The following is an 18,040-nucleotide window of genomic DNA, read 5'->3' on the forward strand; positions in this document are numbered from 1 at the left end:
GAAGGTTATTTGAGTATCACTCGCTGAGAAGAATGCAGGTCATTTCAGACATTCTTCCCATGTCTATTTTAAGACATGCCAGGAGTCATATTTTGGAATTAATGCACAATAGTAATGCATGGATTGCTGGAGCTATGTCTTGTCTGGCAAATGAAATGCTCCGTATGCAAAATATGCCTTGATTACTTTCCCTCATAGGTACTCATGGACTGTAGTTGAGCCAGTGCTCTGAAAAGACAAACAGAATCCTGTTTCCCTGGCGATACAGATATTCTAATAATTTAAACCAGTAGAAAATTATTTATCAAAGCTGTTTGCTAATATAGTGTCATGATAAACCTTTTCTCTGTTATGAATAATTCCAGCGCTTTCTGTGTAATAAGTTTATTATTTAGATGTGCTATATAGATGGTAATACATATTTTGCGTGTCTAGCAAGTATAACAGCTAAGTTGCATATAAAAGTGCTTTGCCTGTAATGCATAATCAACTGCATGGGAAAATCAGGGATTAATTTTAGCAGAACTGTTAAGCACACAGACAAAAGAATAGATATAAAAGAGAGCAAGCGGGTCCTTAAACAGAGTAATGTTATCTGTGTATACACAGCCAAAAATCGCTGCCAGATGCATATTGTGATTAATTCTTTGAAGCCTCCCTTCACTGGCGATATTTGTCTGGAAAATATTGACTCTGCTTACTGGAAAACAGTTTTCACACAAACAATGTCAATAAGTTGTGAACCTTCAGGTGGTGGCTGAAGATCCTTTGCCATTACAACTGATATCCGAAGAGAAAATGGTCGCTTTGGAAGGTGGACTCTATGGCATTATGGCGCACTGGAGTCCCTCCCAACCCAGCCCTTCTCAGGCGCCATCCTGAAAATCTCCAGTTGTTTCCCAGTCTGGCGCTGGCAACCCTAAATGCCAGGGCTTTTTTTGTAGCAGGAACTCCTTTGCATATTAGGCTCCACCCCCTGATGTAGCCAATCCTCCTGGAGCTTGCAGTAGGCCCTGTACTAAGAGCCTTGTAAGCTCTTGGAGAATTGGCTACATCAGGAGTGTGACCTATTATGCAAAGACGTTCCTGCTACAAAAAAAGCCCTGCTAAGTGCCAACATGAGCAGAGTTTCAGTGGGTAGCTGCGTTGGTCTCTGAGATGCTACTGGACTAGAATCTTGGTGACCCAAGTTGAGTTACACCCTTTTAAGCCCACTGAGGTCAACCTACATTGTCACCCAATGCTCCCTCTAAGCTGTGGAGTCTTATGAGCAAAAATTCTATTTTTTGAGCTACTAGCATTAAAGTTGTGAGTGATGTGGCTACTGCATAAATTAATTTGCTCTGGGGGCATCCTTCCTGAGTTAAGACAAAAATGTGTGAGCCAGAGGCTAAAAAACTTTGAGATAGTTGACACTAAATTAGCTTTAGATGGAATACTTCCTTCACCTATAATCTGAAAAGCAACAAGTATATGCTTGCGGTAGTGGGCTAGAATTTTGGAGAACATAAGAACATAAGAGAAGCCATGTTGGATCAGGCCAGTGGCCCATCCAGTCCAACACTCTGTGTCACACAGTAGCCAAACCCACCCCCAAGTGCCATCAGGAGGTTCACAAGTGGGGATAGAAGCCCTTCCACTTTGCCCCCCCCCAGCACCAAGAATACAGAGCATCACTGTCCCAGACACACAATTCCAACAATACGCTGTGGGTAATAGCCACTGATGGACCTCTGCTCCATATGTTGATTGAATCCCCTCTTGAAGCTGGCTATGCTTGTAGCCGCCACCACCTCCTGTGGCAGTGAATTCCACGTGTTATTCACCCTTTGGGTGAAGAAGTACTTCTTTTTATCCATTCTAACTCTACTGCTCAGCAATTTCATTGAGACTCAAGTCTGAATCCCCACCGTTCCAAGGAAGCTTGCTAGGTAACCTTGGCCCAGTTGCCCACTCTCAGCCTAATCTACCTCACAGGTTTGTTGTGAGGATAAAGTAGAGGAGAATAATGTAAGAATGATATGAGCTGTTTTGGGTCCCCACTGGGGATAAATTAAATAAATGTCATTTTTTTCCTTTACATGCATTTTCTGTACACAAGTAGAAGAATTCCTAGTCCTATGCCCAGTATTATCTATTTCTATTCCCAATAATATTGCAATGTTTTCTGTTTAAGAAAGTCCTAGGGGGAAAAAAGGGGGGGGGGGAATGATCTGACAACCCAGGTCCTAAAAGCTAGCTGCATGGACATAAGGTGTTTAACCATGAATGCTGTTTTTGAAGGCCTCCTTTCCAGTGCACCTTCTAAGCTGTGGAGTCTTATGAGCAAAAATTCTACTTCCTGAGCAACTGGCATTAAAGTTGTGAATGAACAATTTGGCTAATTAGTTTGCTCTGGGGCCTTCATTCCTGAGCTAAGAGAAAAATGTGAGTTTACACTAACTCAGCTTAGAGGGAACACTTGTCTTCATTCCATGCAAAAACTGATGCATTGTGTCCTGGTTTTTCTGGCTGTTCTCCATATATCTATGCATTACATCATTATAATGGTAGGAAAAATGGAACATAAAAATTGGTCCACTGTTATTCCATTTATCATTGCTGTCCATTTTGACTGGGGCTATTAGTATACTGTAGTCAGTTGTGAATTTGTTGACATTCCCTTATTGTATGATATAGTTATTTTAACATGATACCTTAAGGCTTTGCTTTAGTTTCACTTTTTGTGTGTGTTGTTGGTTGGAAAAGAGTAACAGGAGTATATAGGTGGGGACAGGGTGATAGCTACTTGTCCAGGAGACTGGAGGTCTGTTGAGCTGTGGTCAGTCTATTTATACCAAAAATTGTGACCTTAGGCAGGGTGACATGATTGCCCTGAGATAATGCTTTATGTTTCTCCCATAACAATTTTAATGGCTGTCTAAACTAATGAAGGAGGATTTATATACCCACCCTTCACTCAGAGTCTCAGAACAGCTCACAATCTCTTTCCCTTTCTCCCCCCGCCCACAACAGACACCTTGGCTTCAATCACACACACTAAATAATGCACTTTCCTACTGAATTTTGCCAGTTCACACAGTAAAGTCAAGGGGGAAAGTTCACTGAAAGTGCGTTATTTAATGTGTGTGATCACAGCCCTTGTAGAGTAAATGGGTCTGAGAGAGCGCTTTTGAGCAGCTCTTTCAAGAACTGTGACTGTCCCAAGGTCACTCAAACAGATGCACATGAAGGAGTGGGGAATCCAACCAGGCTCTCCCAGATTAGAGTCTGTGCACTTAACCGCTACGCTAAGCTGGCAAACTGGCAAAAATACTGCTTGAGGACCCTTATTTTGTGTTGGATGCGAAAGGTGTTGGTAGCTTTTGTGAGGTAAATGTGGGAAAGGGAAAGATGAGGTGAGGTTGATAGGATTAGTTACCCAGGTGAATAGTGTTAACTTCCAGGTAAGGCAAGTCCATTACTGTTGGGGTGGAGGGAGCGGTCATGGCAGGGTCAGACTTTGATTTTAGCCCTACACAGGGTTTCTGCCCAGACATGTCTCTGAGGCCTGTCAGTCTGGCATCCATTTTATGTACCACTTAGCCAAACTGCCTGGTATATGGAACCCTGAGATGACACTAAATGAAGGGTGCTTGCTGTCAAATTCTCCTCAGCAAAGAGAGAGGGTCTGTCTGCTTTCACAAGTATTAATATGATGACCCATTCAATGATACAAAATTCCATAAACGAATCCTACTTTCAACAAGCTATACAAAGTAGTATATAGACCATCGTTCCTGGTAATTTTTCTAAGTAACTTTGTGAATCATTTAGTACAGTGCAAGTCTATCACCTGTTTATTTTTGTATGTTCATTGTTCAGATAAGGTGGAGTGATTAAGTCGGTGACAACGGATATCAAAGACTCACTGTCCAATCACTTTTTGTTGAGCACTCACAAAAACGTGAAGCTAAGTCTATGTAAGGGAAGAACCCAGTGGCACAGAGTGGTAAGGCTGCAGTACTGCAGTCGGAGCCCTCTGCTCATTACCTGAGTTCGATTTCAGCGGAAGCTGGTTCAGGTAGCTGGCTCGAGGTTGACTCAGCCTTCCATTCTTCTGAGGTCGGTAAAATGAGTACCCAGCTTGCTGGGAGGAAAGTGTAATGACTGGGGAAGGCAATGGCAAACCACCCCGTAAAAAGTCTGCCATGAAAACGTCGTGAAAGCAGCTTCACCCCAGAGTCGAAAATGATTGGTGCTTGCACAGGGGACTTTTCCTTTCCTTTCAAGTCTATGAAAATAGCGCAACATGGGAATGGTAATATGGTACTGAGCAATATCCTCTCTTCCTCTCCTAAAACACAATTCCTGATCTCTTCATTGAGCTGATGTCAGTTGTAAAATTCTTCAGTGGTGATGATCGCTAATGCTCCACCTACTGTTCTAATAAATCAACTGCATTATGATTTTGCTTCTTCAGCAGGCGTCTTTGCATGAAGACTTCTCTCTCCTTTATAATAATCCCTGCTGTGCAGAATGTGCACACATGCTGAGAGTTACAATGGTTATTTTATCAGCATGCTTCCACATAACACAACAGTGAGCAATAAACCATCTGCTCCGAAGGACTTGCTGTATATCTGCAGGTGGGCAGTCGTTTACATGTTTGGAATTTTTAAACCAGCTCTGTCATCAGAGTGTCACATTTATTTATTATTAACATTATTTATCATCCGTCTTTCTCACTGGGACCCAAGGCAGATTACAAAGAATGAATCAATACAATTGACAGGATAGGGCATTAAAAAAAATAAGATTTGGGCTGTAAAACCAACCAAAGGTCTAAGAAACAGAACTGAAACAAAGCATAAGTGTTAACATGACACATTAAATGATGCAAAGATTACACAACAGGATCCAACCCACAACAAACTGTACACAATAGCACAAACCAGAATATCTAGTAATTTATTCAAGTCGCTTTGTAAAGCCTTTTGTACAGTACTACCGTATTCCCTGTGTCAAAAAGAACCTCTGGAATAATTCAGTTTTGCATAGTCTGCAGGAAGCCAGAAGAGTGGGAGATTTCCTGACTTCATATTGTCACGTTTTTAACAATGCTGTGTACCTGATGATGGACACAGGGGATGCTGGAACCAGTCTCCTAACTCACCAGGTTGGTGCTGACATTGCTGACAGAACTAACCATCTGACTTGCAGTGCTTACAGGAGAAATGTGTATGCAGTCCAGGAACTTTCTTGTGTGCACATGTGCTCACTCACAAACAGACTTGCTGAATTAACACTGCTGTCTCATCTGCTTTTATGTGGACTTCCATCACGTGCATGAACAACTATCATCCGTTAATTATTGGGAATCCCTTAACTAATCGTGAACCAGTGGATGGGACAAAAGAAAAAAATAAAGGTGATGATTTGAGTGATAATGAGTTGAAATGTGACTTGAAAACAGGTCAGACTCAAGGTTCATGTTACTGGTGGTTAAAAATACATAAAGGCTTAGTGAAATAATAAGCCAGAGTTGTTGTATTCGAAAATAGCCAATTTTGTATTTTTTAAACAGATTCATTCATTCATTTATTTTATCAAATTTATATCCCGCCCTCCCCTGATGGGCTACATTTTAAAAAATAGAGATACATTTTTATTTTGGTTTCTAAATCATTTTAATGTTGATGAAAACCTGGAGATTATTGGGTTTAATTAAATGGAAATTTCTGTTTTTCAATATATTAGAGAATTTCTGGTGGTCAAAACATTTCATTTATTTTGTTATAGTTGGCATCAGATTCCACCACATCAAAATCTTCAAAACTATAGCACTCACCCCCTTCTTCTTTCTGCACCAGACTTCTTGTGTTCAGATTTAAAGAGAACAATTGCAAAGCACTTGAAGCTTTTTGTACTTCAGAAGTTGAATTGTTTCCCTCCCTCCCTGTAGGTCTGTTTTTATGATTGGTCATTGGTGAAGCTCTGTCTGTCAATAATTCTGGTTTCAGTTGCTCTACTCTTGTCTGTAAAGAGACAGTCCTTTAGATGCAGGCCACATAAAATGCCAATGAGACATGCAAAAACATACAGTAGCCCTGTTTACGTGTCATTAATGTGGGTACAGGCAATACATGGAAGGGGAGACCACAACTTTCAATAGGGTTGTCAGCTCTGGGTTGGAAAGTACCTGGAGATTTTGTGGGGTTGAGCCTGAAGTGGGAAGATTTGGGGAGAGGAGGGACATCAGTGGGGTAAATTGCCATGGAGTCCACCTTCCAGCGTGGCCATTTGCTCCAGGTGAAATGATTTCTGTCACCTAGAGATCAGTTGTAATCAGTACTCTTAAGTTGTGCAGGGCCTTTTTTGAGCAGGAACACAGTTCCAGCTGACTTGGTGTCAGAGGTGTGGTCTAATATGCAAATGAGTTCCTGCTGGGATTTTTCTACAAAAACCCTGTGTGAAATGATGGTGATGTCAGAGGTGTGGCCTAATATGCTAATGAGTTCCTGCTGAGATTTTTCTACAAAAACCTCCCTGGTCTTGTGAGCAAAAGTTCTACTTTCTGAGCTACTGGCACTAAAGTCGTGAGCTACTGCATGAATTAGTTTGCTTCCTGAGCTAAGACAAAAATATGTGAGCTAGAGGCTAAAAAACTGAGCTAGCGCACATTAACTCAGTTTAGAGGGGATAACTAGTTGTAATCCCAGGAGATCTCCAGCCATCACCTGGAGGCTGGCATCCCTTCCTTCAAGGCAGGGCGCTTTTTTTTGTATCAGGAACTCCTTTGCATATTAGGCCACACATCTCTGATATAGCCAATCCTTCTGGAGCTTACAGTAGGCCCTGCACTAAGAGCCCTGTAAGTTATTGGAGGATTGGCTACATCAGGGGTGTGTGGCCTAATATGCAAAGGAGTTCCTGCTACAAAAAGCCCTGCTTCCAGGCATCATTCCTTTATGCACAGAAAATATACATGTACACGTTTACATGTAGGCTCCACATGATCTAGTAATCTGCACTGCAGAGTACCGGATAGCACAGCGCCCATATCCGCCTCTTCCACAAATTGACTGCAACCACATTAAGAACATAGGAGTATGGCTGTGTTTAACAACTGCTGTGGCCTTCTAATCAGAATGAAATAGATCTGTGAGTGCAACTTAAGCAGAATTCAGCCTATTTATTTATTTTCTATTCATTATATATTTTGCTATGAGAGGTTTGCAAACCTATTTTCAGTCATGCCACTTTACTGGTTCAAAAGTGTCTTCTGCTCAGGGTTGAGGGTCAAATTCAAGTTTTAAAAAAGAAATAGGTGCTTCTCTGATTTAGAAGATATGTTGTGAGGTCACATACCCTTATTGGTTATTGGCTGTTTTGACATTGTAGTGATATGAGTCAGATAACTGGATTTCTTCTCTCTTCAAGAAAAGTCACTATTGCTTTCAATGTCCTTTAATTGTTAAATCGTTCTCTTTCATCTTTTGATTTCAAGCTTTTCCAGTTTAGCTGGTGACTTCTGTTGTGGCCTTCCTGTAGCTACAAACTATATGAAAAAGTAATATAAATATCAGGTTTGCAAACCTCCCATTGCAAAATATACCAAGATTAGAAAATAAATAAACAGGCTGAATTCTGCTTAAGTTAATCTATTTCATTCTGATCGTTTGTCTCTATGTAAATGTTTGTCTCTTTATGTAAAGAAAGGCCTGCATTATGGTTGCCAAATCTAAGTGGTGGCTGGAGATCTTCTAGGATTACAACTGATCTCCAGGCAACAGATCAGTTCACCTGGAGAAAACGGCTACTTTGGAAGGTGAACTTCGTGGCATTATATCCCACTGAAGCCTCTCCCCTCCCAAACTCCTTCTTCCTCAGGCTCCACCCCCTAGATCTCCAGGTATTTCCCAACTCAGAGCTGGCAATCATAATCAGACTCAGCACTGAAGGGGAAACAGGCTGTTTCTGAACATTTGTGTGAAGAACATAAACTGTAAGCTTAGTAATTAAGCAGAAAAGAACAACCTAGTAGATAGAAAAAGCCACTAATAACAGATCAATTTTTACTTTGTTGAGTTTTAGGTTACTTCTATAGCTGATGTCAACTTGTATTTCTTGCAGTCCTGTTACCATTATTTCTGATTGCTAAGAGGATTTATCTTTTTAAAATGCTGTTGCCATTTTTTTTAATCTTGTTCCATATCTTGTTTTGTTTTTGTTCTTGTCAGCTTTATAAAAAACGAATTCTAATTTCTTGAACAGTGTTGTTGAGAATTAAGATCAATTTTGCTGAATGCTCTAGATTGATTATGATTAAAGTGTCAAGTGGGGGGAAAAAACCAAGAACATTAAGTCTTAAAAATAACATTATGGAAGTTCTGAAAGACTTTCAACTAACTGCAAATGTTTAAAATTGAGTTTGGGAATTAATGTGGTATGGGCCTGGGAAGAATGAGGTTCAAATCCCTACTTTGACACAAAACTCACTAGGTGAACTCAGCCTCTCTCTTTCTTTTTCTCAGCCTTATCTATTTCACATGGTTGTTGAGAAGATGGGAGGGGAGAACAGTATGTGTTGCCTGCACAACTTGGAAGTGAATCAATATCTCTCATTCACAACATGGCCAGATCTCTGGATACTTAAATCTTGGAAAGTGGAGCAAAGGGCAGACAAGAAAGATCTTTCTACAAACCTGAGAAAAGCTCCAGGTTTGCAGAAAAAAATCTTAAATTAAAAAAGGAAGGGGAAATAAAATGCTCCAAAAATAATCCCTGTCACTTTAAGAAATGAATGCTCTCAGTATCCATTGCTATGCAACAGTATTACCAGCCTAGGGTTGCCAATCCCCAGGTGGGGGCAGGGGATCCCCTGGTTTGGAGGCCCTCCCCCTGCTTCAGGGTCATCAGAAAGCGGGGGGAGGGGAGGGAAATGTCTGCTGGGTACTCATGATTCCCTATGGAGACTTATTCCTATAGAAAATAATGGAGAATTGATCCACGGGTATCTGGGGTTCTGGGGGAGCTGTTTTTTGAGGTAGAGGCACCAAATTTTCAGTATAGTATCCAGTGGCTCTCCCCAAAATACTCCTTAAGTTTCAAAAAGATTGGACTAGGGGGTCCAATTCTCTGAGCCCCCAAAGAAGGTGCCCCTATCCTTCATTATTTCCTATGGAAGGAAGGCATTTAAAAGATGTGTGGTCCCTTGAAATGTGATGGCCAGAACTCCCTTTGGAGTTCAATTATGCTTGTCACACGCTTGCTTCTGGCTCCACCTCAATGTCTCCTGGCTCCACCCCTAATGTCTCCTGGCTCCACCCCAAAGTCTCCTGGCTCCACCCCCAAAGTCCCCAGATATTTCTTGAATTGGACTTTGCAACCCTATACCAGCCACCAAGCACTGATTTCTGTCAGTAAAAGGTGGGGTAGTGGACAGGGCCTGTCATCAGGGCCAGGCCTGGCAGCAACCACCGAACAATTTACTACCATGTGACTTGCATAACTCACTCAGGCCTAGCTGCTTGCTGCTGTTTAACAATACAAAGAGAGAAGTCACAAAGTGCCAAAAGCGAACCCTAACCAAAAGGTTACTGTGACCAAAATTACTATGAATTACAAAGCTATACAAAATTACTACAAATTTAATAGTGCTAGACCAGACAGGTATACAGTTACAGTTTTAAAAATATCCATAGTAGTCAATACTTTATGTAGAATTTCAACCACAGTGTCCAAAATTGAAATTCACAGTAGATAGTCCAATTCCATTAATCCCATACAATTTTAATGAGTGATAGGGATGTTGACTTTAACTTCCTGTTTCAAAAATTTCCTCAGGCAAGGGATTATTAAATAAATCCAAAAGTCAATGAAGATACAACTGCTATGGGAAAGCAAGTCTACACAAATCTCTCAACCAGGCTGATCTCTCAACCAGTTGGCAAGTGAGAAGCAGGAAAAGGGGTAGTCAATGGAGGCTTTCAGGAAAAAGCAAGAGGAAATAACGGAGGAAAGGGGAAATGAAATGCCCTCCACAAGTCCTTGTGGGTCACCTGCTTGTAAAAATACACTTTAGTACTTTTATTTCATTTTGGAGATTGACTTCAGTGATTTGTGAATAAAGCTGTAGACAAGGAAATCTAAGGCAAATTTCTGCCAGGCTTTAAAACTTACTGGGTAGCCTTGGGACAGTCATAATCTTTCAGTCTAAATTCTATTCCAGAGATACTATGAAACTGGGGAGGGGGCTGAACTTCTTGGAGAGAAGGAATGTAAGAACCACACTGTAGGAGTTCATCACAGAAAACACCTGCTCTGAATTTACACTTAAAGGTATATGTAGCGTTAGTTTTAAGTTACTTACCATGGTGTCATCTTCTTGTCTGTTTTGAGATGTTCCACTTGTGATCTTGATGATTCCTTGAGTCCTAAGCTCCTCCAAGATGTCCGCTGATGTCTGTCTTTCTCTTTCTGTTAAACCTGTTGGCTTCTTGGCAAATTCCCTCCTAATGTCTTCACAAAGGAAGTGTTCAGAATTATCATCTCTTATTAGTGTGCTTGCTATTTTTGCAATCTTTGTCCAAGTCATATTTTTTTTATTTATAAAGCGATAAAACTCTTAAGATTTAGTCCAATCTGTATAAATACTGAGACATAGAAATTAATTTTCTCACAGACTGCAGAACTCCTCTGCTCACAGTGAATTTTATATTAAGCATTTAGGTCATAAACAACCAGGAAATTGTCCTGCAAAAACTCCTGGCACCATTGTTATTATAATTAATGTAAGCGGTAATTCTCTTGTGTGGATCCTGTTCTTTTCATGTTTTTAAATGGTTTTAATCAGGGCTTTTTTGGTAGAAAAAGTCCAGCAAGAACTTATTTGCATATTAGGCAACACACCCTGACACCAAGCCAGCTGGAACTGCATTCCATGAGTTTCTGCTCAAAAAAAGCCTTGGTTTTAATCACATCTCACAAACTTTTAAAAATATGTTGAGTCGCATAATAATAATAATAATAAATAATAATAATTTTTAAAAAATCAGAAGAGATTGGATTTACACCCTACCCTTCAATCTCCTTTCTCTTCCCATCCCCGCAACAGACACCCTCTGAGTTAGGTGGGGCTGAGAGAGCTTTAACAGAAACTGCTCTTCAGAGGAACAGCTCTGTGAGAACTTGTGACTGACTCAAGGTCACATCAGCAGGTGCATGTGGAGGAGTGAGGAATCAAACCTGGTTCTTGCAGATAAGAGTGCATGCACTTAACCACTACACCAAGTTGGCTCTCATTTTAAGTGCTATAATTTTAACCAATGCTATGTAGGCAGTGTTGATATCTTCCCTTTCTAAAGTATATATAATGTGGCCTAATATGCAAGTGAGTTCCAAGGAATTATAAAACTTGAATATAAAATAATGGCTCTTAAAACAGTTATTTCCGTAAGAAACATAAAATACTGTGGACAAAATGTAAGACCATAGTAATCCACACCTGTATTTTGTTCACCATTTGCTTCCTTAGGTAACGCTAATGTTTCTGTAATACCATCAGGCAATCTTCCTTTGTGGGAAGTATCTTCACTCACTGTCTCCTTTGGAGGGGAAGTGCCTACTGTGACAAGAGATGCATTCTTTTTAGGCTGAAAAGCAAACAAACGAAATGACATTTGTGCGTTGAGTGCAATCACACTCAATTTCTTTCTGTGGTAGGAAAAGTAAGGGGGGAAATGGAAAAAATGGAAAAAATACAAATCTAGTAACAAGAAGGTGAGAGGAGGCACTTCCAGACTATCGCTTCCAATTCATTTTTGCAAATTCCCACTCTGAATTTTGCAAATTCATGTTTGCAAACATTATCAAAGAAATAGCACTGCAGCAAGAACATTTGTATCTTTGAACATAGGTCTTTTCCTACAGAAAATGGTGACATCAGGGGATGTGGCCTAATATGTAAATGAGTGCTTGATGGGCTTTTTTCTAATGCTCATCATTAGGAATTCATTTGCATATTAGGCCACATCCCCTGATGTCACCATTGTTTCACACAGGACTTTTTTGCAGAAGCCCAGCAGAAACTCATTTGCATATTAGGCCACACACCCTGATGCTAAGCCAACCAGAACTGCATTCCTGCTTTAAAAAGAACACCCCTGTTTGAACACATTGTGGTATGTTTCTTCTGCAGGGTTCTCCCTGGATTTCAATCTGTAGCTCTAATCTGTCCCCTATAGTTTCCCTTTCCGATCTGGCTGCTACACTTAAAAATTAAGTTCTGTCCTTTTGTTTCCCTTTTCGCCTTCCCATCTCAATTAAACCTCCTTCATATATTACTACTGTAACATGCTATCTACTCAAAATCTGCTCCCCCAATTTCCAGGTTTCATTCCAAATTGATTCAGTAACATATGATCAGGTGGAGTTGTGTTGATCATGTTGGTTAACCTATACCACTCAACAGCTGATATGGGAACCAACAATGTAATCTGTAAGACCCAACATAATCAGAGCTTTATATATTACTAATACTGCCTTCTTAATGAATGCAAATAAAAGTTTTCTTTGATGGCTAGGAAATGTGCCTTACTTTATAAACCTCTCAGGCAGGGATGATGTTATTCTTGTGTTTGCTGGTGCTAAAGGCGTATTAAGGAATAGAAGTGGCTATTAAATGCATTCACAACTTGGATTCTGCAGAAATTACTGTATGATCTTGTTTCTGTTAATATTAATTTCTGGAAAGGGAATAGATGGAAGTGGGTATTCCAGCCTCCAGTGCTAGTAACACTGGATGTTATTTTGGCTAGTGTGTATGTAGTAGTTTGAGAAAATACATTCTTTAACTCTTTCTGCACATCTTTTATGATACAATACCAAAGTATATCAGAACAGTAAGCAGTGTTGTGAATAAGGCTATTCCAGATTGAAGTAGTTGTATTTATAAACATAACCTTGGTGTATTCGTATTTATACACGTATTCATGTACATACAAACATAACACACCACCTACTGGCATATACCCAAGAGAATTTAGTATGACTTCCAGCAGACACAGCTTTAAATGAGAATTATCACAACTTGTTAAAAGACTCTGAAGTCCTTAGTGAGGTGACTTAGGTCTTCCTTCCTGGTTTTAACAATATTCACTTTAAAAAAACAAACAAAACTTCTCTCAGAGTTAAATCTACATCCAGTTATAGTTACTGCTGTGTACTTAGTTAATTGGACTTAGTTGGACTGCAAGAAGATTAAATCAGTCCTAAGGGAAATCAACCCAGACTGTTCCCTGGAAGGTCAGATGCTGAAGCTCAAATACTTTGGCCACCAAATGAGAAGGGAGCACTCCCTGGAGAAGATCCCGATGCTGGGAAAGACAGAAGGCAAAAGAAGAAGGGGACGGCAAAAGATGAGATGGCTGGACAGCGTTATTGATGTAACAAACACGAATTGGAGCAGACTTCAGAGGATGGTGGAAGACAGGAGGGCCTGGCGTGACTTTGTCCATGGGGTTGCAAAGAGTTGGATTCGACTGTGCGACTGAACAACAACTTGGGAAAATATTTTCTTATTTCATTTAGACCCTGCCTTTCTTTGCAATGCAGGCCCAAAGTAGCTTATATAATTCTCTTCCATTTGATCTTCACAACAACTCTGTGAGGTAAGTTAGTCTAGGAGTGGCTTAAGGCCCAAGGTCACTCAAACAAGTTTCCATGGCATAGTGGGGATTTCAACTTGGGTCTCACATCCTTACCAAACACTACATTGGAAATATGAATTTGGCTGTCTCAATTAATATGCATAATTTCCCCTGACAAACTTGATAAGTGATCAGGGATATAACAAAATTTATTCTTAAACACTCTCTCTTGAACTTAGGAAAAGTGACACCATTCAAACTTTATGAAAGGAATGAAGAGAAGCTGAAAGTAGTTCTTACTTGGCCTGTTTGTGCTTTTGAACTCCATCTTTGTCACAGAAAGGTGCTTGACCTTTAGTTGCATTGAGTTCTGTGAGGGGATGGCCATTACGTTACTCCCAAGAGAATATTCTTCTCTCTCAGGCTTTTTACCAGCCCTTATCCAAGAAGCCTGTTTTGCTTAATCTCACCACTAGATGCAAGACGACCTGGCTCATTTTAGTATTTGGAATAGCTTAAGTGATGATTTTTTTTACTAATAGCCAGCAATTAGGGTATAAGATGCTTAGTTTTAGCTATGTGTCTTGTCTTGAGGTCTGGCTAAGCTTTGCTGCACATGTGTGCATTTGAGACCCAGTGGAAGTTAGCTTAGCCTGCTATTTCTATTTGCTTGATTATTGCTTATTAAAATTTCCTTGTAAGCAAACCCGAATCTTGCATATCATCTTGGGATTTCTGCAAACCTGGAGCTCTTGAACTGAGCCCCAAACAGCCTGGAACATAGAGGGAGGTAGAGTTTTTAGCGGGAGTTAGCAGGAAACAGCTGTGTGTGTGTGTGGAGAATTCTCGAGAATCTGATGCAAAAAAAGTAGTTTTGCTGCTTGCTGCAGGATTCTGTTTGCTTCTGCTACCCTGTTTGCATATTTGTAAATGAAATACTCCCTGTAAACACATTGCAACTTTCCCATATTTTTTCATCCTAGGAAACTAAATCCTGTCATATGCGATTCTTGCATTTCTTCATCACTTCTAGCAATGGAGAGCACAGCAAATTACCTGCTTGTTGGTTTCTTTCCCATGCTGCCCACTCTTGGATGGTGACTGCTCACCAGTTGCCCTGTGGGAAAGGCTGCATCCCATGGTGTGACTGTGGCTTCTCTGGAAGCAGCCAAGCCAGCCCTGCCTCTTGTCTTTCTTAGAAACTACATGGGCATTGCACAATTGCTATGGACTTAAGCTGTTTCCAAGCCTTGTTGCTACAATAAATCACACCCTGAAAGGAGCTTTTGTTTGGTTTAGTATCTAGCACGTAGCACTTTTGTCCAGGTGACCCTCCCTGAACATGGAAAGAGGAACACAATTGTCTTGAACAGCAGGGTGATGGCAGAAAAGTCTCCTTGGAGTATTATGCAAGAATCCTAGCTAACTCTATTAAGGGAAGCTGCACTTTGATTCCTGTCTTTCCTTTTTCATATCCAGATATTTTCTGCAGTAAATACATAATTTTGAGCATAAGGGAAACATAGCTTTTTGGATTTTGTAGTAATAGAAAATATTAAAGATGAAGAGGGAATTAGAGAATGCCAACAGTTAGGAAAACCCCTTTAAATTAATAGGAATAGTAGTAATAAAAGGTTTTACACCCCACTTTTCACTACCCAAAGGAGTCATAGAGCGGCTTACAATCACCTTTTCTTCCTTTCCCTACAAGAGGCACCTTGTGAGGTAGGTGGGGCTGAGAGAGCTCGGAGAGAACTGTGACTGACGTAAGGTCACCCAGCAGGCTTCATGAGGAGGAGTGAGGAATCAAACCCCATTCTCCAGATTAGAGTCTTCCGCCCTTATTCAATACACCAGACTGGCTCTCACAAGTTGTTTCTCTGGGATTCAGGCAGCTTGCTAATTGCTCTCCAGATGTAAAAGAAAGCTTGGCCCCCGCTTCAAAGTTTTTGTCACGTGGAACATGAAAACACATAAAAAGTATGGAAATAAAAGAAGCAGTCAAGGCATTGGTGCCTTAGTGGTACATAGACAAATTTAGCTGTTTCCTTTTTTGAAAAGAAAAGACAGTAACAGGTAGGCTTCCCAACCCTCCCGCCCTAGCGGGGGAACCCTGAATTTGCAGCCTCTTCCCCCGCTCTCCAAAAATCCGGAAGTGGGGGGAGGGGTGAAACGGCACTAATTTTGGTGCCACTCGCAGCGCTTTTGGGGCATTTGGACGGCTCCGCCTCTGAGGTAAAATTGCAGCCCAAACTTTCTGCTGGCATTTCTGCCACCTCCTGCACTCCGGGTAACACTTGGGCTGTCGCCCTGCCCCGCACCAATCCCAAGCCAAGCGTCCTTCCCCTCCCTCCCTCCGTCTCCGCCTCCTCTTGCAAAAGCACACCGAGCCTCCCCTTCCCTTCCCGGCGCTTGCCAAACGCCGGCCCCCACCTCCCTGGCCAACCTATGCGGGGAGAGGCCGCCCCTTCCTGGACCAGGAAGCAGGTGAGGTGGCTGGAGGGGCTCCAGGTGAGGTGGCTGGAGGGGCTCCAGGTGATGCGGAGGATCCCGGGATCCTTTGCATTTGCAAGCCGGGCCCCACACTTTTGCATTTGCAAGCCGGACTCCAGCTTGAAAGCAGCAGCAGGAGGAGGAGGTATGGAGTTTGATGGGGGGTGCGGTGAATGCAGCCCCTGCCTGCTAGGATGAGGAGCGCAGCAGCAGGGCCAGTTCTCCTGGGGTGGCCCGACGAGGAGGCCGGGGAGCGGGGGGAGGTGTTCCAATGCTCAGCCAGCAGCTGCGGCCCAGCCCTCTCCAAGCCACACTGCCTTGGTCCCAAAGTTGCCAGCCTCCCGGCCGTTCCTTTAAATGTGATGGCCAGAACTCCCTTTGGAGTTCAATTATGCTTGTCACAGTCTTGATCTTGGCCCCACCCCCAAAGTCTCCTGGCTCCACCCCCAAAGTCCCCAGATATTTCTTGAATTGGACTTGGCAACCCTAGTAACAGGCCTAGAAATTTGTCTCAAAGCATGGTCAATTAATTAGCTTTTTGATGGCCCCAGAAAATTCACCATCTATGTTTTGAATTGTTAGGAAATGTAGATTAGTGACTGAGGATAGTGTAAGCTTTAAGGCACTGATTGCTCTTTTATTGACAACCTTGTACAGGCTATGGTTTGTCAGCCTGGGTCCTGGGTTTGTTTGTGGGCAGGCCGTTTGTGGGTTGCAGCCTTTAATTCTTAACCATAAACTTTTGTACTTGCAGATAAGCTGACAAGAATATTGAAAACAACATTTGAAAACTTTGCGGCACAATCCCAGGCCTTTCATGCTCAGAGTTCTGTTCTCTTTCACATATATAATTCATCTGCCTGATAGGGATGACAGCCTCCAGGTGGGACTTGGAGATTCCCTGGAATTACAGCTCACAAATGCAATTTTGGGCTGTATCAACAGAAGTATAGTGTCCAGATCACGTGATGTGATGGTATCGCTTTACTCTGCTCTGGTAAGACCTCACTTGGAGTATTGTGCGCAGTTTTGGGCACCACATTTTAAGAAGGATATAGACAAGCTAGAACAGGTCCAGAGGAGGGTGATGAAGATGGTGAGGGGTCTGGAGACCAAGTCCTATGAGGAAAGGTTGAAGGAGCTGGGCATGTTTAGCCTGGAGAGGAGGCGGCTGAGAGGTGATATGATCACCATATTCAAGTACTTGAAGGGCTGTCACATAGAGGATGGTGTGGAATTGTTTTCTGTGGCCCCGGAAGGTAGGACCAGAACCAATGGGTTGAAATTAAATCAAAAGAGTTTCTGGCTCAACATTAGGAAGAACTTCTTGACTGTTAGAGCGATTCCTCAGTGAAACAAGTTTCCTCGAGAGGTGGTGGGCTCTCCTTCCTTGGAGGTTTTTAAACAGAGGCTGGATGGCCATCTGACAGCAATGAAGATCCTGTGAATTTAGGGGGAAGTGTTTGTGAGTTTCCTGCATTGTGCAGGGGGTTGGACTAGATGACCCTAGAGGTCCCTTCCAACTCTATGATTCTAGTTCCCCTGGAGAAAATGGATGCTTTGGAGGGGGAACTGTGGGGCATTATACCCCACCAAGGACCCTGTCCTTCCCAGGCTCCACCCCCAGATCTTCAGGAGTTTCCCAACCTGGAGCTGGATACCCTACCATCTGCCCCTGGTGGACAGGGAAGTCTTAGCAACTCTAGGTGGCTGTGATCTCTCCTCCTGCCCCACTGCAAGTAGCAGGAATGGGTAACAGGACCTCCTGCACTGAGACATGGGGAATGGACATAGTCTTTTATAGGGCTTTTTTGGTAGAAAAAGCCCAGCAGGAACTCATTTGCATATTAGGCCACACCCCCTGATGGCACCACTGTTTCACATAGGGCTTCTTGTAGAAAAAGCCCATCAGGAAT

At 42.0% G+C, this 18,040-nt stretch overlaps 1 protein-coding gene across 1 annotated transcript; it reads right to left on the bottom strand.

Annotated features, from left to right (window-relative positions):
* Positions 1–5,743: 5,743 nt before the first annotated feature.
* On the bottom strand, positions 5,744–14,847 carry LOC132574767 (uncharacterized). Its single transcript, XM_060243003.1, has 4 exons — positions 14,688–14,847; positions 11,489–11,636; positions 10,355–10,503; positions 5,744–6,017 (listed from the first exon to the last, which is right to left on the bottom strand). The coding sequence occupies exons 1-4, from the start codon at positions 14,769–14,771 to the stop codon at positions 5,754–5,756; spliced, it is 645 nt and encodes a 214-aa protein (XP_060098986.1). The 5' UTR covers positions 14,772–14,847; the 3' UTR covers positions 5,744–5,753.
* Between the last annotated feature and the right edge of the window lie 3,193 nt (positions 14,848–18,040).

This window comes from Heteronotia binoei, chromosome 7 (genome assembly GCF_032191835.1).
Source record: "Heteronotia binoei isolate CCM8104 ecotype False Entrance Well chromosome 7, APGP_CSIRO_Hbin_v1, whole genome shotgun sequence".
Taxonomy (NCBI): Eukaryota; Metazoa; Chordata; class Lepidosauria; order Squamata; family Gekkonidae; genus Heteronotia; species Heteronotia binoei.

What these genes read in the sequence shown, in the direction of transcription:
- LOC132574767 (XM_060243003.1), bottom strand. Translation starts at nt 14,771, where the DNA reads ATGGGATGCAGCCTTTCCCACAGGGCAACTGGTGAGCAGTCACCATCC. An exon ending in GGAAAGAAACCAACAAGCAG is followed by an intron (nt 11,637 to 14,687) that starts GTAATTTGCTGT and finishes TTTGCTTTTCAG; the next exon opens with CCTAAAAAGAATGCATCTCT. An exon ending in AAATGGTGAACAAAATACAG is followed by an intron (nt 10,504 to 11,488) that starts GTGTGGATTACT and finishes TCCTTTGTGAAG; the next exon opens with ACATTAGGAGGGAATTTGCC.